At 35.8% G+C, this 24,898-nt stretch overlaps 1 protein-coding gene across 15 annotated transcripts in view; it reads left to right on the forward strand.

The window, feature by feature from the left end:
• The window catches only part of HDAC9 (histone deacetylase 9), a 458,175-nt gene that overhangs the window by 350,944 nt on the left and 82,333 nt on the right, over positions 1–24,898 (forward strand). For all 15 annotated transcript variants that reach the window (XM_032746695.3, XM_032746699.3, XM_032746701.3 and 12 more), the window contains 4 exons: positions 5,712–5,767; positions 6,010–6,097; positions 10,427–10,546; positions 10,871–10,968. In XM_032746695.3, coding sequence (XP_032602586.1) covers positions 5,712–5,767; positions 6,010–6,097; positions 10,427–10,546; positions 10,871–10,968 — 362 coding nt within the window. The remainder of the gene's footprint in view (positions 1–5,711; positions 5,768–6,009; positions 6,098–10,426; positions 10,547–10,870; positions 10,969–24,898) is intronic.

Here is a 24,898-nt window from a genome sequence, read left to right on the forward strand (position 1 = left end):
TGGCTGCCTGAGCAACACAAAACGCCACACAGCTCCTCTGGTTGTCCACAAAAATCTCCTTTCATGAAATGTGCTCTGTGCCCAGGTGCCTCCTGGGCAGTATTTCTCGTGCAAGCTCTTTCCTACCCTCGGTTCTACCTTTTCACCCTCTGCCCTATAAAAATCTCCCTTTACTTGAAAAACAATTGAAAAAAAAAGTAATGTGAGACAGCCACAAAAAGAGGCATTTTTTCCACACCCATTTTGAACAATACATGTATGAAACAGTAACAAATGACTAGTTATTTTACTGCTGTTAAAGATATTATTGATAAAAGCCTCCAAAGTTACCAATGAAATCTTTTAGATAGTAGTTTGTATTCCTTGCTTTTACAAAGTTAGAAAAATTGCAAAATTTTGTATTAAATCATCTTTTAGATACTCTATCCCAGCAATTATGGTTATATTTATAGCTGGATGACTGTTATTATTTCATATAATCAGACAACTTTAATTATATGTGTGGTACATGGCTTACCTCCATGACCACTCTGTACTAAAACTCTTTTGTCTGCTTTCTTTCCCAATATAGTTAACACTACTTGTGGCTAAACAGGGCATCATGGTTGTATCTGAGCTAGTCTGCAAGCACCAGCTTTTCATGTGTGTTTTCTGATGGTATCCACTTAGGCCTTCAGGAAAGCAGACAGGGAACTCTTTGTTCCATCAAAGTTAAGTGTTTAATGTCCATTTCTGTGTACTTGGCCTCTACTAGCTTCCTCTGCAAGACAAAATAGTATTCCCTCATGTCCATTACTGTTTTTTTGGCAAATCTACATGCTGCTAATATTGCTCTGTTAAATCACAGGTTCTTGTTCACTGCATTCGTAGACCCCCAGGGCCAACTGCTGACTCCTGCTCTGGCTCTAGCTTGCAAAATTGTAGTCAGCTCTAGGTGACTACAGCTCTGGTTGTAGCTTGTAAAATTGCCCCAAACAGGTGCCCAGGGATTGCCTGAGACTTAAACCACTCATTCCCATGCTTACCCTCCCTGATGGATGGCATAGCTCAGATTCAACTTGAACATGGGGATGAATTTGAGCTAGTACTTTGTGTATTTAGGTTATGTGGTCCATAAAATAGATATCGAGACACATCTTTTCAGTCTAAGTTTTTTAACAATATGTCTCGGGTCATGCTCTTCCTCAGCTTTTATTCAAACACAAAAAATTGTTAATTAATATTAGAAATTGAAGGTCTTCTTGTATTTTAAGCTGTAAACCCCTGTATGAATGAGCAGTGACATCTATGCCATCTATTCAAGAGGCAGTCGGCACTTAAAGAACAGAGGCTTCAAATGAAAAAACCCTTTTACTATGTGGGTGACCAAGCAATACAACAACTTGCCCAGAAAAGTTGTAGAGTCTCCATTCCTGGAGATGTACAAAAGCCATCGGGACATACACCTAGGCAACTAGCTGTAGGCAGCTCTATTTGAGCAAGGGAGGTGAGCAGAATGACCTCCTGAGGTCACTTCCAACCTCATCTATTCTGTCTATTTTAGATGGAGACCGGGTAACTAACTGGGGGTCTGAATTCCACACTTGAAGCTCAACTTGCTCCTAAGGTTAGGTGTTAGAAGTTTTTAATTTATACGTGTCTAAATCCCTTAACCTATTGCACACTTAACTCTTAAAATTACCAGTGCTTTAATAAGGCAGTACTTGTTTTTAATGGAAAGGTTCTATTTTTTTGCTTCAATGTGCATGCATTTCAGAATGAGAATTATACAGAAATGTATAATACATCCTTAGACAGGAATGTATCAGTTTGTCCTGTCAGAATTTATATTCACTGAGTTACATATATATTTATATATATGTGTGTATATATATATATACTACATATATATTAAATAATATCATTATAAAGTAATATAAAAACTAATTTCTTTATATTTAAAAGGTGATCCATACAGTGTAGCTGACAGTTATAATCCCTAAAGTGGCCTTAGTGCCATTCTTAACTCTGTGATCTCTGGTGTAGCCAAGACCTACAATAACAAACATCAGGGCTTCTTTAAGTCTTGGCTGCCTACAAGAATCCACTTGCAACTGCTACCAGGAAGAAGATAACCATATTCTTACCAGTGCCACATGCTGTAACACAATCCCAAGCTATGCCATCCATCAGGGAGGGTAAACACTTCAGTAAGTGCTTTTGGAGTACCTGCTGTGGTTTGTTGCTATTTTTTGCATGGCACTGGCTTTTCTTGAAGTCTACAAAAAGCCAGATGATTTTACTAGAGTAGTACCAGGCTGAAACTACTATGTGCTGCTTTTCAGTGAGGCTTCTCACCATACCTGGAGTACCTGACTGTCCAGGTAACTCTTGGTTCACTTGGAATCTAGGCAGAACAAGCTCCTCAAGACTGTCATGTGGAATCATTCACACCTTGCCACAATGACCACATATTGCCCTAGAGAAAAATTGTCTGCATCTAGTTTTACCTTCTTTATGGAGGTAATGTAATAGAAAGACCAGTGGAACTCTACTATAGATAGTCAGTTCTAAGCCCTGGATTGTCCACTCATGTTATGGTATTGTCTTGAGTACTTATCTTGGAAAGGTGAATGGAGAGGCACACTAGATACCCGAGCTTGATGTAGACCAACACTGTAACCCAGAATATTACAGAAAGGGATTAACTTGACCATTAATGACAAGAAGGCCACAGTAGGATGTACACCTCTGTTCTTGGAAATCAAGCATCCAACTATCTATTTAGAGTCATGAAAGAAGAGAATGCTTAGCTGACTGTGGAAAAAGATGAACATTTTTCTTAGTTTTCTTTAAAGGTCCAACTCAGCAGGTTTATCTACAGTCGATCTTCTGTGTAAACTGAGTCTGGGCAGACTTCTCTTCCTTTGTTGTATAACTATGCACAGATTTTAGAATATCTCTATTCAGGCTTTATTCTTAATCCTCAAATTTAAATAAAGGTAATCACATAATGGCACAGACATGAATCGTTTTTCTAATGTTCATGTCTGTCAGTCAGTTTAATGTTCTGTCTACTTATAAAGGTGTCTGTATCCTAGTATAAATAAGGCTCTGTACAAAAACGCTTTGAATTTATGTGTGTTGGCTTCATTTTCACCATATTGCTCTGTGTTAGTCTTTCTATCTTTAAAGCAGATTTTTGTTTTTCCATCTACCGTTCTACTGTCTACTGAGCTTACTGTCTGGTATTTAAAATTGCCTAAATAAAAAAAAAAATCATGTTACATTTTACTAATGTATACTGTGTTCATGCAAAGTTTGCAAAGTAGGAGAAATTAAATGTTTTATCAATTGAACAAAAGTTGCCAATAATTCTGTATGGTAACAAGGTTTCAGTGTTTGCTATAATTCAACTATGTATTTTATCATCAGTGTAATATATGCACAGTATTTCTTATAATATTCAGTATTTCTTAAAATAAGAAAGTTTCCCATGTGAATACTGAACTTTTTTCTGATGTAAAAAACTCATAAAAAGTGGTCACACCCCTGTTGTGAATCTCCTGTGTGCTGGTGGAACTGTAATAGTTAAGCTCTGATTCCAGAAATTACCTAGATGTAATAAAACAGGGCTTCCAAAGAGTCTTGTCAAAGGGAACAGAAGAAAAGCCTACACTGTAACTGTCATATTGTCAAAAACAGCAGTGCTGATATTTTCTATCTCTATATTACCCCATGAAATCCTCCTAGAGATAATCATCTTAATTATATTGATCTTTTGGGAATACTGATAAAGTTAGATGATAATGAGCTGTTAGCTGAGCAGGGGCAGCTGTAAGCCTTTCATGGACTTTTTCCAAATTCCTAAAAATACCAAGAGAAGAAAATGCAGGTAGCATCATGCTCTTTCTCTAGTAATACCCTCTTTGCTGAGCCTTTTTTCAGCTCATTATCCCGACATTCATCAGCATACTTTGTTTTTTCATAAGGGCTACAAAAGAGTTCATTGCCAAATTCTTCTCTAAGTCATGTTTTGTGTGAGAAGAAAATGTTAAAAAATCCTCTGAAGGACAGAGAACACAGTTTTAGCTGTTTACTTCTGCAAATTAGTTGCCTGTTTTTGGTTTTTTTTTTTTTCCTCTGGTGTACTTTATAGAAAAATTTATATCCCATCTCCAGGAATGCCTGCATGAATACTAACATATATCGTTTTTGTGCCTCTAATTATTGGGTTGTTGTGTTTTGTTTAATTTGTTTTGTATTTTTAATTTGGATACTTAATAAGTCATGATATCAAATCCCTCAGATTCTTTAAAGGTGGCCAGAAGAACCACTGTTACATATGCAGTCCCTTAGTATTGTACTTTAAGTTTACTGTACTCTGGTAAAATTTTTGCCATGCTCCACAAAACTTGGCTGCTGCTGCTTGGATTACATCTAGCAGTAAACTAAATAAGACAACATGATAGTATTTGTTTATAAATAAATGCCAGTGAAACAACATAGGTAGACAATTCCACAGGTACACACAAACCATGCACTCATATGATTGTAAATAAACAGATTCACAGGAACCAATGTGACTATTAACTGTCATGTTCCTCTGTATTTACACCAGTGTGAGTGAAAGTTTAATGATTATTGTTTTTCTCAGGTAAGAGAAGACTGAAACATTTACATTTATCAAGTTTTAGTATACATACACATACACATCTAGCGCTTGTGTGAAGCTGTGTGAAAATATAAGATATCTCATGGGCAGATATCTCACGTACAGATTATAATTTCTTATTTTTATGTATATAGTAATTGTCTTAGTTATGGCATATATATAGCTGAATTGAAGGACTATCTTGGGTAGTTGAAATAAAGAGGAAGTACTATGAAGCAGTAGTGTTTTCCTGAATGTAACTGTTGTCAGAGAAATTTTATATGATACGTAACCTTATGAGAAGCTGCTTCTTGAACATATAATCTGACTTTCTGAATAGAGCTACCTTGCCAGCACTTCTAGATTTTCCCTTTACCATACCCACACTGGAAGGATGGAAATTCCGTTTTTATTTTATCTTCAATGACTCCAGAGGCAAAAAATTCCTTTGTCATCACTGATCCTAGTGCTGTACTTTGTGAAATGTACATACAGTTCCAGAAGGTGTGTTAGAAATTGACTTCAGGGAATTAATTAACTTGTGAGCATAGCAGGTTCCCAAGTTTAATTTATGGTTTGCAGAAATATGGGATGTTCATTGTCATCCTTTTTCTGCTGTTAGAAATTATAAGTGTGTGTGGGTCTGAATTTATCATTTAGTCTATGCAGAGGTAAGGTCAACAATGGCTAATCATGTAAAATATATACCTTAAGTTACTTCTATTTTGAAGCATCTCAAGATAGAGCAAATTAAGATTACATGATCTTAGATGACCTTTGTTTTAAGTGTGAATTCTAAACAGCAGAATTCATAACAGGGCTTTCTCATTCTGCCTTTTTCCTCCTCTTTAGATCATGTTGTGTGTATATGTATGTATGCACATGTGTGTATTTATATAGCTTATTTGCAACTGTTCTCAACAGTATTATTTCTGGCAGTACTATGAAAGGGTGATTGGATAGAAAAAGTGCTCGAGAGGCTCTAATAGATTTCACTCCCATCTGCCTGCTGCTATGTTTTGCCCTGAGTCAAGTATTTTTTTAAGCTGATAATTGAAAACCTATCTTGTTCTTACAGAATGGCTTTGCTGTTGTAAGGCCCCCAGGCCATCATGCTGAAGAATCAACAGCCATGTAAGTACCAGGGAATATTGCCCATCTTGGAGCACTAAGGTTACTGGCAATCACCTGCATTGTGCATGTCTCTGAAGAACTGTAATTGCTAGCAGATGACTGAAAAGGCTTTCTAGGTACTCCCAGAAGCAGATTTATGGCCTCAAAGATCATATAGCATTTTTTAAAATGCTCTGAACATTATTTATAGCTGTTTTCCTGACTGATTTGCTTTCTTATTTCTGTTCTTCTCTATTCCACAGGGGGTTCTGCTTTTTTAATTCGATTGCAATTACTGCCAAATACTTGAGAGACAAGCTAAATATAGGCAAGATATTGATTGTAGATCTGGTATGTATTCTTGGCAAGCATCACACTCGATGTGCATCTAGATGAAAGATAATGAATTTGTATTTATAAGTCCAACTTTCCTGCTTTTAATACCTACAAGTAATAAAGGTGTGCATTTCCTCTGATTTTGGGAACTCATTAAAGCCAGGATGGCAGCACTGAAGCTATAAACATCTATGTTTCACTTTAGTGGTGTTAACTGCAATTTAATGAGAAGAAGGCACAGATCAGGGCAACTTTTATGGTCCTTAAATGAATTGATACTTCCACTGTTAAAATAACCCTACAGAACACAAGTTTACTTTTCCCTACAGAATAGAAACTTTAAGTAATCAGATATTCTTTAAAGAATGTTGTTGCATTGGTAACAAAATTGACCACTTTCCTCAGTTCGCAATGATTTGACTTGTTGTGTAACTTTGATATTATTAAACAAATCAACAGGTCATTCCGCCCAAGAAGTTTTCTAGTCATGTATTCCAGGTTTTGGTGGTTCCCTGAAGAAAACCTATGTGATTAAAAATCCATTTCATTGGATTAGTCTTGTATTTTAATAGAAGGCATTTTTACACAATACTTAATATGTTTAACAAATGGATTATTTAAATGCAGATGACATTTGGCATGTTGGCTATATTATTTTCATGAATAATGAATTGGAGCTCTGCCTTGCACTCAAAGGATCAGGCCAATGCACAGCCCAAGGAAAGTTGAATGCTGATTTATGAGCACCATTTTTGTTTTCCTACAGTTCATGACGAGGTGTAATAGGGTGTCTGACAAAGCATAGACAGGAAATGAACCCTGGCATCAAAACCTAACCTGTTACATCTGCACTTAATTAATTTTTGCAGGTGATAAAAGATTTAAAGACAAAATATGTTAAAGGGTTTTTGAAGTGCAGGGCTTAATAGTCTAAATCTTGTTCATATCTGCACTCATAATTAAATCTTATTGTGGAGTCATGGCCTTACCATCTAGCACTTTTGTTCAGTTAAATATGCGTACTGACTGCTGAAGAGAAGCAGAGAAAGGGGGAGTGTGGGAGAAGGAATGGTAAGTGAAAAATGAGTGGCAGATTAAGTATATGTGTAGATTAAATATTCTTAGAATGTTTTTGAAATATTTCTCAGATTGTTCTGCTATCATTTAGAAACATAAACTGCCAGAATTATAAGCTTCTACTGTATGTTATGTCTGTTTGCTGACTTGAATCTTTCATTTATTGATGTAAATTCTGGTCAAAAGTGAACTCTCTGTTTATTCTCATTTTCTAATAGGAAAAACCTACTTAAATTTTGTGAATGTTTTTAAGTATTTTTTCCTGTAAATGTTATATTTGCCTTGTTGAGAAAAAAACCAAAACACTTCCCTTTTATATACTTAGTCAATAAGCACTTAGAAATTCAGCTTCAGTTTTTCAAGGCAATGTTAAATGTGAAAATCATTACCTGTGTAAATGATTGCCTATGAAGCTGCCTATCTTTACTCAGGAAAGTAGATTGGGAATTTTCAGCATTTCTGCAACTGTCCCATTGACCAGAATAACTCAGCGGGTGAAAAGGAAAAAATATATGGCTGACACAGATGACTTCATTTCTGGAGCAGTTGCAGTCCAGTCCCTAGTCTGCTCCATGGTCAGAGCAATGATGTACAAAAATTCATATGGAAAATTTCTTATGCATGCAAACTATGGATAAATCATAGGCCAAACTGAATGAATGAACAAGTTAATAGTGACATCTTTATTCCCACCAACAGAGTTTGGAGCATCTGAAGGAAAGAATGGAGTTACAGATGTTAGACTTGAAATTAACCTTTAAGATTATATTTTGATAGTGACTAGCACAGCAGGACCTCATGCAAGTTGGCAGCTATACATGTTACTACAATATAAATATTAAAAAGTAATATCCAATACCACACACTATAGTGTACTCTAGTTACAAATTAAGTGTAGCTTCATAGCTGCTACGTCTTCATGTATGAATTCTTAACTTTTTAATTGTCAGTCTTCCCTTCATCTATTTAATCTATTTAAATAGTAAAATAAAAGACCTATCTGACAGGATTTTTTTCCTCATTCCATCATTTGCATAAATCTCTGGTTTTGAACTGACTTATATACCCTGAATACATTTGATCTACTAGGGGCAGAATACGAACTCATTTCCCTCATACTAACATCTGCAGTCTTAAAGAACATATTCCTTTGTCTAATCAGAGATGTTACTGGTCTTCAAAAAAGAGCTCTTAGTGAAATCAAAGTTTAAGCAAGAAATCTAGCTTGATATTTGAATAATTAAAAAAAAGTAATAAGGAAAAAAAATCTATGCCCCTTTAACATTTTTCCTTCTGTTTTGGAAACTGTTACAGAAAGAATAGATCTAAAGTCCCAAATATGTAGGGAAAAAAAAGAATAACTAAAATAGCAAAGTGAAGTCCTGCAGATCTATCTATGTGCCCAGCATAGCTTGTCAGGTTGTTGAAATCCTCATTCCAGGATCATCCATGCTTGCATTTATGTTAGCAGGATTTGAGTCTTTTTTGGAGTAAACCAATTGAGTCAATTTTTGGAGTGAAACAATTAACTCTGTCACAGCTGAAAACTGAATGGGATTCTGGGATTAGTCTGCATGCCAGATTTTACTGCATTTGCCAGCCAGAACCATCTAACACTAGACTGGCTGCCTTGAAATCTTCAACAGCCTCATACCAGTGTGTTCTCCTTTGCACGTCTCATGCCTTACATTTAACCTTGGCATTAAGTCCCAGTTGGGCTGTAACTCCATCCTCATGTTGTTTCAAGTACTTTCAACATAGAAAAGAAAAGAAACTTTTATAATACTACACTACAGAGGTCCCAGAGGAGGTCCAAATCAAGCACAATGCAGTACAAGAAGGACCCAATCAATGCAGAGAGTTCTGAACAATGTGAGTGAAATTCATGGGCTGTTTCAGCTGGCAAGGAGGACAAGCAATGTTCAGTGCTTGCTGTGCTATTGGCAGTGCACCCCCTGAGGTACAGCTTTAGCCCTCCTGGAGTAGGCATAGTGAGGAGAATGTGACTTCTGTTTTGTGGACACTAAATTGGATTTAGACCTCATAGCATTTGTAAAGTAAATACAGACTGGGTGACAGTGACAGCCATTCAGCACACTTTGTCTGTCCTTAATTCTTCAAATCAGAAATTTCAAAGGGATGTCTTAAAGGAGGAAAATAAAAAACATCTATAACTTTTCAGCTTCTTAGAAATGACAGTGAAGAACCTTTTTTTTAAAAAACTTTTCTTTACTGAAAGGCAAGTGGGTTTTCCATTTTCACTTGTTAAATTCTTGTGTGTCTAACCACATAGAATAGTAGTGAACTGAGAAAACAAGCTAAAAAAAAGGAAATGTATGCATCATCAGCCTTTGTTTTTTAGATATACTGTCAGCATTTCTTTGTCAGCCTTTTATTTAAAGGCAGAATTTTATTCACTGTCATTATATAATGTTTGAAATATGGAGACTGACCAAGGTCACTCCTTGATTGTGGAAGGCACCATCCTATCTGCCAGATGATTTAATAGCTAATGAGATCATATTCCTTTGTCTTCAACTGTTGCCGTCATGATTTTGCAAAAATGAAGTATGAAGTCCTTTCCGCATCTGGCATCTCTTTTGATGTGGATCTAACTGCTGAGGGACTGAACAGAACTGAATGTTTCAAGAAAGCCAATTTACTCAGCTGGTCGCAGAGCCTTTGACCTCAATAGTGGAACTTGGCAAATCAATGAATACTCTTATGTTTAGTGTTCTGTCAAGAATTGTGAAAAAGCTCTGTAAACCATAGATCCTTCTGCAAAATACTAGTTTGTAGTTTAAACATTAGTCTTTCTTCAGAGGCCAATGAGGCTAGTTAATTAAGCCTGAGGGGTTATGAACTGTTGGCAGTTAATAAGTCATAAAATTCCTCCATAAAACAGGATGCTAGATTCCATCACTGAGGCAAGGAGTACAAAGAGCCGGTGTATAAATATCTAATTGTACAAAAGGACTGGGATTTCTCAATGACTGCTCATCTGGAGTCTCCAGGGCATGCTCGCTATGGTTTCCTGATTTTTAGAAGCCAGTTTAAAAAATGAGTGCATTAAAGAGTAATTTGCCTGAAAGTTCAGGAAGTATGGGGTGGTGAAGGGAGGGGGAAAGGGAAAGACAAAAGGAGGGCAAGGGAGAGGGAGAGAAACTGAGAGAGAGAGAGGAGGGGGGTGTAAAAGAAAGCAGAACTGAGCTCTCTACACTGAGTTGGACATTATTACATTTGTCATCTGTTTTCTTTCTCCTTTAGGATGTTCACCATGGCAACGGTACACAGCAGGCTTTTTATGCTGACCCCAGCATCCTGTATGTTTCCCTCCATCGCTATGATGAAGGCAACTTCTTCCCCGGCAGTGGAGCCCCAAATGAGGTTAGGTTTATTTCTTTAGAGCCCCATTTTTATTTGTATCTTTCAGGTAATTGCGTTGCATGATTACCCCTAATTTTCTTGTCCTTCTCTGGTTCTTTAAATTACACCAGATTACCAAATTGTCTACTGGGAGCAGGGGACCAGTGGAGAACAAGTGCATAACCCAGAGCAGTCCTTGTCAAACAAGGCTGATCTGACATGTTGTTTGATGTTTGTTTCTAATACACATTTGAGAAATCTTTTCTTCTCCCCTTTCCCTCTCTCTTTTCCTCCTCCTTTTTCCTCTTTTTCTCTCTTTTTGGCATTTTATTTCTTTTTTTTCAGGTTGGAAGTGGCCCTGGTGAAGGGTATAACATAAATATTGCTTGGACAGGTGGCTTGGATCCTCCTATGGGTGATGTTGAGTATCTCACAGCATTCAGGTTGGTACCATTTAAGAATCTTGAAAACTGTTTGTGGAACAAAAGCACATGAATAAGAGCTAATGTAATATTAAAACTCAGGAGGATAATCCATGGTGAAACTAAATTAATCCTGAAATCTCAGTATATGAGAGTTTAGTAAGTTAAAAAATGGATAATCTAATAGTTGAGATCATCCATGCAGAATCAACAAAAAAAAATTCCAATTATTGAATTTGTAACTTGTGTTTTCATTCTTATGCCATACTAGCAAAACTACTTTGAGCTTGCTTACTTCTCTACCTATAAAATTTAAATGTATATATTTCTACCAGGCAGAAGAAAATTACTGCTCACATTCATATTGATCACAATTACATGCCAGTAGAGCAGACAGAAAGCAATATGAAGTATGGTCCAAATCCAGTGTTCTTCATTCACTTAAAAGATCCATTATGATGCTCACAGATTTGACCATTAGTATTCTACAAATTGCAGTAAAGCGTTATTTAATTAAAGTAAATAATTTTGATATATTGCAATAAGAATGATAGGAAATGTTGCATGCTGTATTTATCTTTACTCACTCATAATGAATATTCTCAATAACTCATTCATAAATGAAATTTTATTCCTTCATAAGGTGATGCCTCATAATCTATTAAGTGTTATTTTCATGGGACCAGAGGAGATAAGAACAGTCCAAAACACTATCCTTTAGAGTTTCAGTTTTCTGTCTTACATATACCATTTCCTTTCACTTTAAAACAATCCAGTGGAAGAGTTTAGTGAAGTTTAGGGAAGGTTTAGGGTTCATCTTTCAAATTTGGGCAAATGCTACACCTCTGAAAACGAGTTTCATTTAAAGGATAGTGATATGCTAGAAAGGCAATGAGAAAAGCAATGTGTATCTCTAATCTCTTTCAAGTAATTTAGTTTGAAGTGGTGCAATTACCTTATACAGTTTTTGACTATACTCTATAGAAAATGCACCACAAAAATCCATTAAACTGTTATTTTGTTTGTTGGAATTTTTGTGTGTGTGGTTTTTTTCCAAAGAACTTCTGTGCAGCCCATGAAATAATATGCAGAGTTTCTAATAAACAACACACCTGAAATCAGAATCTAAGCCCTAGTCAGAGAAATAGCTTTATACATTCACAGTATCCCACTGTTATTGTGGAAAAAATTTTAATTTTATTTTTATTTTTCTGTATGTAAAAAGAGTCTAAACAAATGGTAAGTGTCGGGCTCCAAATTTTCTACACTCAGTAGTGCCTCAAGCTCTTTCCAAGATATGTCCTATACTTCCACGAGATTTTTATGTAAGTTAAGGAACGGAATGGTTGAAATCACTGTTATTAGTGTCTGATAGTAATATATCTGGTATTTCCACCCCAACATTCTTGGTTTGGATCCAAACCATCCCATTAATGATATAGGTAATGTGGCCATCTAATGATGCAGAGAATGGTGGTCCCGGTTTATTCAACAGAAGACTCGCACACTGAGACTGTAACCATAATTGGTACCTCTGCTATCCTGATAAAAAATACCTGGGTTTAATAGTGCATTTACAAATATGTACTTCACAGTTCTATTTTAAGGCACACTAGTAAATTTTTGGAGCAGCTAGTATTGCTGCTATGTCTATTACTCTGCTTCTGAGTTAGAGGGATTGTCAGTCTCTGTTCCTAAGCAGAGCAGCACTATTCAGGAAAATAAAATTCATGTAACTTACTACACTTTGATTAATCATATGCAGACATACTTGACTATATATTTTTAAGGCAAAGTCAAATTTAAGTTTAGAATCTCTTTTTGAAAAATTGCTGATGGTGAAAAATTTAATGTTCGTATTTGAAATGCATCCATTTCACTTTGTGATTAATGTTGTAATGAATGTGAATGTTTTTCTCCAAGCAACAACAGGAAATGTTTCCCTACAGTCTCAGCCCCCTTTGACCTGATCACAGGCTTTGTGCCCTCTGTAGGTCTTGCTGACATGGATTTAGTATGACTGGTATTACAGTTTTGAATGGGGATCATTGAAGGAAACAGCATGGAACTAAGATGGGTGGATACAAAAATTTGTGAATTACTTAGGATATACCAGCTGTTTCTGTAGATCTGGTCTGAGTGGTAGGTAAATTTACAGCTCCTAGTAAAGAGACGCTTTATCCATGGGCCAGAATTTATCCTTGCTATTATCCAAAATGTCACACACGATATAGTCTAAGTTCTCAGTTTAGCCAGAACAGAAATATGAGACAGCAGACTGGAAAGAGTCCAGAAAAGTCCAGAAAATCAATAGAAGAGTTGCCATGCTCTCCCAACAAATCAGCTCTTGTTCTGGAGTTTCTGTCTACAAGTCAATTTTTAAGAAAATAAGTGAATTTCAGAGATAGAAAAGCATGATTTGTTTTTGTGGTTTTTTTTTTGTTGTTGTTTTTGTTGTTTTTTTTTATTTTTTTAATAAGATTACATGCTTTTATAGACAGACTTACAGAGAAGGTCCAAACTAAGGTGTAGAGCAAATTTTGAACATCTTCAATCTTAAGAGAAAAATTAGGGGAAAATGGAGATAGTTTCTTTTTATACCTACCAGTAGACAGAGAGGTTGGGCAACATTCATTCCCTAGTGAAGGCAGGAATGGATCTGGTGAAGGTCCCCTCCACTGTAACCAAAGTGTGAGTAAATTCGCAAATGGGTGGAGCATGTTTGGAGAGAAGCCAAGGCTTCCTGCTTACTGGCTGGCTCCAGAGCCTAATCCTTTGAGATTTTAGGAACTGAGAAATTTGCTTTAAAATAATCTAAAAATCTCCAGTGGGTACACATAGCTTTCACTTTCTCACCAGCAGAGCCCTAATTTCATCCTAGAATTGCACCAAGCGCAAATTTGAAGTGTCACCAGCCTTGACACTAGGTAGCTTCTTACTACTTGGTTAACTGTCAAATTTCACAGCAGAGATCCTTCTGATGATGATAGTGTCGACAGAAAAAGAGACCAAGGCTTTTTCTGTCTCTAGAGGTCAACTCATAACCAGGTATTATATATGATGATGTACTTGATATCAGTTTGTAAGTCAGAATATATTTGTAGAAGCATTTACACACATACATATATATATTCAGGTAGCAGAATACTAGTTATTTCCCACTGTATAAATAACTAGATACATGTATTTTATGTAAATTGTTTTAGGACTGAATAATATTCCACCTCACTCTTCCTCCAAACTGTTTGAGAAAATATTTATCTTTCTTCAGGAAAAAACAACTTTCATGAAAATGCAGAAAAATTTGAACTCAGAGTAATCACTTCAAAGGCATGCTGAGTCAGTGGCTGCACTGGGACTGTAGTTGGAAACAGGAAAAATTGTGGTGCCGTTTTGTGTCTGCCATTTTGATTGCAGTGCTACATGAAAAGTTTACTATATTTTTGAACTAAGTCTTTCTATTGCAAAATCAAATTTTAGTGGCTGTAGCAAATTTGAAGATGAAGACTGCTCATTCATTTATAAAAGATGTTTTCATTTCTTTCTTATTTCTACTAAGAAAATAAGTTTGCTTGTGTTAACTACAAGGAGGTAGTAGAAAATGTAGGATAGATAACTTTCTGTAGAATGGAAAATAATTGCAGTAATCAAATCACTATGCCATTTAATTTTGCCAGAAAAGTGTTGTTTGATGTTTACCGTAGTTAAGGAACTGGCCTAGCTACAAAAAATCCTTCAAATAATGACATTTTTCTAAAGGACAAGCATCTCTTCTCTTAAGATAACAAAAATGCACAGCTCTTTTCCATTATTTTTAAGCTCTGAAGTATCCCTCTAGAGAATTTGTTTCATCATTTACTTCCACCTATTCAGGTTAAATTTGCTTTAATCTCTTTGAAAGCCAGAGGATATGGTGGCTGTTTTCTAGGAGGATGATTTTACACTCAAGTTTATGAGGATGTAATCCGCTCTCTTCTGCCAACAGTTCTAAAAAAAAATAAGAGCAATGGTTGACTAGTAATGTTCAAATAATTATTTTCATAAGCTCCACATTACACCAGATGTGCTCAGTAAAGCAGGCAGCAGAAAGAGGCTCAGATCTGTGTTGTACATGCACATATGTCTCTGTGTGTACTTGGAGTTTCCAGAGGACAGCAGAGATGTGTTTCTGTAAAGTGGAATACAGAGGATGCAGGAGGCAGTGGAAACAAATGAGAGTGCTCACAAGAGTGAAGGAGAAGCAAGAGACAGAAGGAAACTGGGCTGTGCCTTCCAATGCTTTGCACTGCTTTTATTCAACAAAGGAGTTGTAAATTTAGTTGAACCAGCCAATATGCTCTGGCTGCTTTGCACTATTCCAGAGTAGCATAAAACAGCCACAGCATATTAATGAACCTGGCCATAAAAGCTTGCATAAAACGAAACATGTATGTGTGTGTGATTCTTGGAATGATTAAAAATAGCTCATGATAATATTATCTTTTAGTAGTCACGTGTTTGACTTTAATTTAAGAAGGGGAGCAAATTCAAAAGAAATAGGTGGCAATAAGGCAGAGTTAAGGATGAGCTATATCCATTATTTAAAATACATTTGTAATTACCCCAAAATATAATTTTTAAAAAAGTTCAAAATTAAAATCATAGTTGAAATTTCGTGTCTTAAAATGTAAAAATCAAAGAAAACAAAGGTGTGCAGAAAATCTTTGTCCTGTCTTGCAGTCCTTAGTGGTTGTTTTGGGAGAAAATCAATATGTTTAAAACTGTCTGTATTCTGGTCTGTGCTCAAATATATTAACAGAAATATTCCTTGTCATCTTGTGGCCATACAGGCTACAGTTAAGTTCATTTGAAATATTGCATTGATGTATAGCATTTATTTTTTTCCATAGTTTTGCATTTCCAGATCTCATGACATTTAATTTTGACATTTCAAATAAAAAATTCTGTAAAAGTACTTTTGATGTTTTCATATATATTGTCCTTGTTAACTCTGTTTCAGCATAGGTATTGACTGTAGTTTTTCTTAACTATTTACATTAGAATTTAACTCATAAATGCTAAGAACAGTATATTGCTATATATGCCTTATGTTTTTTATAGAAATATACATAGCATGTAGCTTTATTTATTAATTTAATTTTCCTGTAAATTTTACTTTTAAAACTTTTTTGTTGAGTAAGGAATTTGAGATAACTTTTAGAAGTTCCATTTATGCTGTTGGTATTGAATTTCATGGTTTTAAGTGTGTGTGTCTGAAAAACAAAAATTCTTTGTTTTAGCAGAAATCACTAGTCTTCCACTTTCATTAAACGTTCATTTGTTTATGTATTACATGTGTAGATGAAACTCACATTCTTCCCTATCCACATTTATTATTTTAAATACATTTGCATGATCTGTGTACTGTCCTTTCCTATTTTTCTTCTCTCAAACTACAGTATTTCTGGTCTTTTTCAATCCTTCTTCACTTAGAAATGTATCCAGTTGCCAAATCACTTTAATTGCTCATTGCTGAGGCTTGGCTATTTTCTGGAAATGAGCTAAATACACCACATGAGGGCGAACCATCAATTTATATGATTTTGAATATTATTATGGCTGGCTTTGGCATTACTGCTCTGCAATGTTGTGTAACTCTCTGAGTAGAAACCTTGGTTTCTGATAAACATAACAAAATAATGTAGAAGACAAAAGTCAGGTCCTAGCTGTACCTAACTATTGAGAGTCATAGTACAGTGCTGTCTTGTGATGTTTAATGAATTCCACCAAGAATAGAGTATGAGTATAAAGTTATTCTAAATAATGATTCTTAATACCCATAACTTAATGGTATTAATTTTTTATGACTGTAATTTCCAGAGGCTGCTGCTGAGACTATATTATACTAGATGAGGTGTAAAAACTACAATAAGACTAAGTTGCAAGTTGCTGATTCAAATGTTTGATAATGTTTCATATCTCTTCAAAGAGATAAAAAGACAAAAGCATGGGAGGAGTTAAAAAAAAGCAAGTTAGTTACTCAGCCTCATGAGTCAATTAAAGAAGAAGTAAACTCCAGTAACATATTCAGAACTTTAACCTATTGTGTTATCAGTGAACTCTATGCACAGTAGCCTCAGAACTATCCAAATGCCATCCTTATCTTTACTAATGGAAACTAATTATTTCTCAATATATTGCTTTGTAATAACTGCTAAAAGTTATCTCAACTGTAGTTATTTTTCTTGTCTAATTGTTGGCAGAAGAAATACATTCAGAATTTTACTGTGTATAGAGGAATGCAGAATCTCTGAGTAGTGTATGATAGGCAGATAATGATTTACTCAAATGCAGGTGGATGTTATTGATGCTTCATGTTATCCACAGTCCTTCTGCGTTGTCAAGGGCAATGCATTTAGGAAGAAAAATCTGGCTGAACAGAGCACAGTCATGGAAGCTCTAGGAAATCTAAACAATGGTTTCTGTATGACATAGCATTCTGCAGTTATAAGTTACCATTTCAATAATTTTTTAATTTCTGACCTTGTCATTTCTACCAGGTGTCTTTAAAAGATGCTCATTTCAAGCAGAGATGTCTCTCTTTTCCCTTCTGTCATAGAAAATGTCTTAGGAGAATTCAAATCAAGATGTACCATCAGCTATAAAAGATAATTTAGGAGTGCCTGAGCAGTTTCTTTTGAAGAAGTTTAACGAAGGTAGAAGTCTGCTTGGAATATTTTTTAAATCTGCTTTGAGTGTTAGTTTCATATGCAAGCATTCAATAATCCTGATGATTTGTGACTTCAGAATTCTTTTTTGAGTGTGGTAATGAAGGTTTTGGAGCAATGGTAAATTTTCATGCTTTTTTTTTTCCTTGACAAATGTTTTGAGCATTGAGTCTTTAGGAAATGGAGAATCAGAGTAAAAAGCATTTGAAACAGTGGTATAAACAGCTTTTCAGCATTTTGTTATACTTCAAAGTTCACCATAAATCTAAAACTGGCAACAGTGTTTATAACCTGCAACCTCTTGTTCTTCCTACTTCTTTACTTTTATTTGGAAATTCTAACTTCTTCTGACTGAAATACCCTAAATTTTCACCTTTACTGTACTGGGATTTTTAAAACTGTATATGGTGCTCCTTTAATTCACTGGAACTACAAAAGTGAAACCGTTCATTAGAGAAATTAAATTAGTGTTGGCTTACTTTTCTACAGATGCAGTTTCTTTTATTGACATGGCAGAGTAGGGGGTGGAGGAGAAAGGATAATAAAATATGGCATGTGTCAGGTTTATGTGCTTCAGGTTAAAAACTATTTGATTAAAACCCCAAGCCATACATGGTCTGTAGTTTCAAAGTACTGCAAAGTATCTGAACTCTTTTCCAATATAACAATTTTCCAATTTTTGTCAAGCCAGAAAGATGAAAGAATAGAGGTGTATGGATAAAGAATTGCCATATTGTCAAATACTTTGATGGAAAAGTTGAGAAATATAATCAAAAACATCCTGGAAGAAATTAAACAGCAGTAAGAGTGGAGAAGATACTTTTACCCTAAAAATCAAAATATCTGTGGTCTTTACATGAGGATAAATTTTAAATCAGAATTAAAAATTCTGCAGCAACACTGAGTGATTGTATAGATGTCCAGTCCCAATTTAAATTTTGTTGCTTTATAATAACTTTTGAGAACTACACTGCAGCCTGTAAAAAATATCCACATGTTCTCTGCTGGAACAGCTCCAGACTGTAACAGAACCACTAGATTGCACCCTGGTGCTTTATGTATTGTTTAATTGTTTTCCTTTGGTGGATATTTTTATTAAAAGCCCATTATCCAGAATCAGACAGAAGTGTTGTTTCAAGAACAGCAGAAACAGAGGCCTTTATCTACATAGTTCTTATTCATGCTTTCTTTAGCTAGCTTAGCTAATGAGATCTCCATTATTCTTCTTTTAATACTTAAAGAAAACAAATAAATGGGAGTTTTATTTTTGTTGCTTTCAAATCTAAGCAGGATTGTAAAGAAGTATTGTGAGATTCTGGTATGCTCACACACCTGTGTCTCAGTGTTAGTTTGTGTGAGTACCTCCAGGGCATGTCTGTGCTTATAGATATTCTCAATGCTTGTGCACAAATAATTCCTTGGAGATATATTTTTTATCCCAATCATTTTGTGTGTCTGTAATACACTTAACCTATACAAAAATTTCACAAAAGGAATAAGCATTTTTCACAGAAAAAAATATTCTAGAAAATAAAGCTGCAGTAATTCTAAAGAAAAATAGAAAAAGCAAGAGTCAGATTATAAGCTTGTGACATGCTGAATAGCACTGTCCTCAGTGCTGCAAGATCTTATGAGGAGGATTCTTGTTACTGGATATTGTTGGAGCCCTAACTCCAAGTACTTCATTACTTTTTGAAGTCAGCCTTTAGTCCTGTGGAGAGATGTTTGAAACTATGAAAACATAAATGTCTCAAAAATAGATGTCTAATGAATAAGTTCAGGGACATCTATGACTCATCATTATGTGGTATTAGAACTACTACTTGGGCCATCAGTAATTCACTAAATTAGAGCAGCTTCTTGGATAATAAGTCATTACCCAGTGTGAGGGAATCCATCAGACTTCAAACTCTGAGACATTAATTTTACAAGCAGTATAAGAAAAATGCTTAGTTGTAGAGTGACTTACTATTGTGTGTATTTTTATTCAGGCAAAATGGGGTCTTTGTCCTGTGACCACATCTTACTAGGGTTATGATTTAGAAGGCAATTGATCATTTGTGTCATTAGTTTATGCAGACCTCAGTTGTGCACAACACCATAATTCATAGCTAAGATACAGAGCTGTTACTTACAGAAAATGGTACCTTCTCGCAAAAATCATTGTTAAATGACTTTGTGAAATCAGAGAATTTTCACTGAGTAAATGTGGCAGGATTTTATCTTAAATACTGTGACTACATTTAACCTAATTAGGCAGTCAAATCTTTAAGATTATATACAAGCAGTTTCATGAGTTGTTATGCCTTGAAACAAAATAAGCTTTTAAAGGATCTTATTAGATGATTCATATGCTTACCTACCACAAGCCTTTCAGTGATATTTATATCAGCTGTTAAAATAAAGTTACCAAGATTATTAATTTATTAAAAAAAAAAAAAAAAAAAAGGAAAGTGAAAGCAAACAAATTACAGCACAGGATAAGCCAGGTCAAAAATAGCTATGTTTGGGGATGCATTTCTCCTGTGTCATGCATGTAGGAGTGTACATGCTTATCAGAAGATTGAAGGAAGAGGGCTGAAGGGATGATGCAGTTTATTTGGTTCTTTTTTGCACTGTCAGTAAGTTGACCAGACTTTGGTGCTGTGTCCCTCCTGTTCAGGGAGTGCATTACTAAAGTAGAGATGACTAAAGACAGCACTTCCAGTAAGCAGCAACTGTCTGTGGTTATGACATGTGATTTTCTTCTACACTGGAACAAAACCAAAACTATTGGAAGTTTCCAAGAAAACAACTAAGTGTTTGTGTTTTAAACCCTTTTATGACAATGTTCATGTCTAACCTCTTTGTGAGGACATCACTTCTAGGAAGCTAGAAAATTTTAAGTGAAAAATCCCAGTGCTTTGGGATTTGATTTGGCCTTAAATTACATGAGGGGAGGTTCAGATTAGAGATTAGGGGGCAAAAAAAAAAAAAAAATATAGGAGTGGTTTGGCATTGGAATAATTTGCCCAGGGAGATGGTAGAGTCACCATCTCTGGAAGCGTTCAAGAGGTGTCTGGATATGGCACTTGGTGACAACTTGGGGATATGGTTTAGGAATATTTATGGTGGTATGGGAATTACAGCTGGACAAGGTGGTCTTGAAGTTCTCTTCCAACCTGATGATTCTGTGACACTGTGAAAGAGTGAAGACAGTTTGTTGTCCCCCATTCCTACAAATCGGTATTGAACATTTCCTCATCACATCTGAAATTTATGCCTTTGCTGTCAAATTATTTGGAATATTCTGGGGTTTTTTTTCCTCATACTTAAAAAGAAGTCTCCCTCTGAAAAATATCAAGGAGATGCAAATATACAAGAAGATTATGTTTTAGTAAAAAAAGAACATTTCTTGAAAAAGTTAGTGTTCTAGTTTTGAATTACTTGGCTAGTAGGAGAGTGGGAGCTAATTACTACCCTCTCCAGTCTAACCTTCCTACCTCTTCAATCAAGGTGTTTACAGATGAAGAATGTATTTCTAAGAATATATTGTTAAACCTCAGAAAGTGCTTCACTTCCTGTCACAGGGATTTTTCGTTCCTCATGCTTAATTTACATGTGCTTCACTTTCTGTGTGACAAACTTGTTATGGAAGCTGATTCCCTCTGGATCTGAAAATTACAATTTACTATCTGATATTTTGCCTCATTTTTTTTCAAGAAAGAAAAAAATTCAAAAAGTTGCCCATCATTTTCAGTGTAATTTGTGTTAGAAACTGCAAAACCAGCAAAATAAAAGCAGAGTTTGTAATAGCTTGAAGACTCTTTAATTTCCAACCTAATCAAGAATGCAGTGATTTCATTCTCATTCTCTTCCATCAGATGTGCCACTGCTAAGTATTAACTGCCCCTGCAACTAAAACCATGACATAGATGAGTGTTCTTCAGTCAGTTTTGATTTGCTCTGTGTTCAGTCATTGGCCTCTATGTAAAAACTTGCTGAACAAACTTAGAATTCTTTATGCTATCTTTTGTCATCTTGCAAAGCAAATTTTGCATTAGAAGCACTTGGAATGTAGTAGATTAGAAGAGATCAGAAAGATCCAAAGATTTCAAATACGTTTCCAATAGTACCAAACAGTATAGTTTTCCAATATTGCTACTACTCTTTTCCTCTCCTCCACCCATTTTCCCACTTTCACATTTCTCTCCTGGAGTCATAATTTGATCATTCATTCAAGTTCTCCATAGCATCTGTAACATTCCATTTCTTCTCAAAGTTGTGTCATATGCCTCTGATCACAAAGTTGTTCCTCATCTGTTTTTCTCAGATGCTCAGAAGCATCTGAGTTTTCTCAAAACTCTTTTGCATGTTACCAGGCCCTCATGCTCTTTCATCTACTGATCTTCCTGGGACATAAGCTTTTCTCTTCCCTTATTTGTCTATTTAACCTCTTATTCCCCTCACAAGAGGGTCTTGTCTCTTGTAATATAATCATGATTCTTTGTAAAGGAAAAGTACTGCTTATCTCTCCATCTTCCTCTCTCCTTTCTCCCTCTTCATCTCCAAGACCATTGAGTGTACATATTGCTGTTTGTCCTCTGATTCTAGACCTCCTCCAAAAGAGCATCTCAGTCTTCCTCTGAAACCATTCTTAACATAAATCACTCCTAGAGCCAAAGCTCAGAGTCTATATTTTACCCTCATTTTTCCTAGCCTGTGTGTTGTCCACTTTTATTTATCCCTATGATCTTTTTCTTGAAAACTCATCTTTCCTGACTTCTGTGCTGCATAGTCCCTGGTCTCCACCCAGACTTGAACACAGAACATCTCTTTTAACTTTTGGAAGAATCAATATTTGCCTCCTTGATCTTTCTTCAGTTATTTCTTGACATTCTGCTTTTGGTCTTGGTATCTTCTACTTTATGGTTTTCTGCAGGGCAGTTTGTCCACAATGCAGATTGAATTATTGTTTGTCAGCCAATGGTTTCTCTGTACCAGGTATGTTTCCTCTGTACATCATGAAATTTTATAGTAACTTTATTATATACTAATTGAGGAAATCTGCATTTAGTTGAAGCTCAACTTTACCAAACTTTTATCCCCGAGTCATTACTACTGCCACTCTCTATAGGCAAAACCATTTTTCTGCCTGTCAGTCAGGCAAGTTCTTGTGTAACCTTTGACCTTCTCTGTTGGAAGTCACAACACAGCAATGTCTAAATTTTTCAAATTCTTTCTGTAGCATGTCTTTGAAATACAGAATGCATTACCATCCCAACCACCTAAAGTGATTTCTAATTTTCAGCCATTTTGTTTATTATTGCAGTGTCATTCTCAGAATGCTCTTATGAATTTCATTTTACATATGATACCAGGTACAGATTTTCTGAATTTTTGTGTGATAAAGTTTAGACTTGTAGGATATTCTCATAAACAGCTACAAGACTGGTTCATTAACTTCCTTGAAATATTTTATTACATTTCTATTTTGCTATATCACCTCACACAAAACTGGACAGTGATTAAATTCCTTTACTGCTAAGACTGCTTTTATTTTTCTGGCATGTACAGCTTCCGCCTGTTGTTCCCTGTGTAGTATTTTATATGATTTGTTTTGGTTCATGACAGTACCTCCAATGCATTTTACTGATATAATTGTGTTGATAAGAATACTAGTAAGATATAAGGAGTTAAGAGGTTAGTTTGGGAGTTAGAAGTTGTTCCTCTCCTTGTCACGTTGCATGTTGCATGAGAGATGCACACACTTCATACTGGTGACATTGGCTACGTGTGAGGCACAGGATGACTTGAGGTGGATCACTGTGAGGTACAAAGGCTAGAACCAAGCTAGAATCAGGTTCTTCTCTGATCTCATGTGAAAAGCAGCACCTTCCCAGGATTTGAGAAAGGGAGATGGAGGGAGTAAGTCCTCTAGCCCAGATGTCTTTCATGCAAATTTTAATTACTAGTATTTATCTCGAACATGGTGACATGGATCTGTATTCTGGAGCTGCTCTTCAATTTCAAAAGTAAGCTGCTGGTAGGATTCAGTCCTTCCCAAGCAGGCTTTTGAAGTGTGATGCAGCCTCTCAGAAGAGTCCACCATCTCAGAAGCACAGATATCTCTCAGCATCACATCTGCAGCATCTGTGATCCCATGAAGCCCATGAGCATACATATCTTGTTGACATCTGAGGAAACATGATGATTATCAACAAAATGTAGGCCCTGTTGTACACTGTATTGCTTCAAACACAATGAGGTTATTAAGGCTTAATTACATAAGAAACAGTAGATACGTTGCGCAAGCTTGTAGAATGTCACTTGCAGAAGTTAGGCAAGATATAAGAGTTTCCTAAGTTTCTATTATAGTTTTATTTCCAGCAGTATTCTTTGACAAACTAAATAAATTACCGCATGTATTGGACCTCTGAGGCTTGGGGCAAAGAATGGAAAAATTATTTACAAAAGCTTGAAAATATTTAATCACTGGAGGCAGGGGGCAACTGTGTTTTAATTAGAGGTTCCTCAGGCCATTGGCTGGCTGGAGGCTTTCTCAAACAACCACACAAATGCACTGAATAGCTGTTTGCCAGCCTTAGGGTCAGGCCTGAGATGAAACAGATAAGATAATTGGCTCTAATGAAATCCAGAAGGCCTTGGCTTTCTTGTTTGAGCTTGGATTTGAAAAGTGCGTGTGGAAGTGAGGCTTAATTCAAACCAGTCCTGAACTAGGCCAGTTTTTCAGTGACTTTGATATTGTTTGAAGTTCTGAAAGTGTTCGCCACACCACTAGCCTGCTGGGCTGGGCCTCCCCAGTCACCTTAATTACTGAGCTTTATTGCTGACTTTACTACACAGGAAAGGAGCCATTATATGTTCCATCAACATCAGCTCTCCTCAGATTGGAGGAAAGGGCAGGGTGAAAGGCCACTGTAGGAAGGCAAAAACTTCACTTTGAGGTAGTCAGATCATTTACCCGTGTTAAATTTCACTGTGCTATGTGTGTACATTCCTCACAACACAGAAGCCCAATTTCCATTTTTTTTAGCAAGTGATTACTTTTCAAAACATTTTGTTTGTGTCTGATTAGCAGAAGGGTACATTTATTCTTAGAGGTGGAAAGAAAGCAAATTGTAACAAACGCCTAATTAATCATCACAGGGGAAAGAAATCTAGTTAAAAAGTGTAATAAAGAGAAATTGTTCTTAATACTTCTTTGAAGTGGGAATAAGTGAGGAAACCCCTATGGTGTGTTT

Source organism: Taeniopygia guttata, chromosome 2 (genome assembly GCF_048771995.1).
Source record: "Taeniopygia guttata chromosome 2, bTaeGut7.mat, whole genome shotgun sequence".
Taxonomy (NCBI): Eukaryota; Metazoa; Chordata; class Aves; order Passeriformes; family Estrildidae; genus Taeniopygia; species Taeniopygia guttata.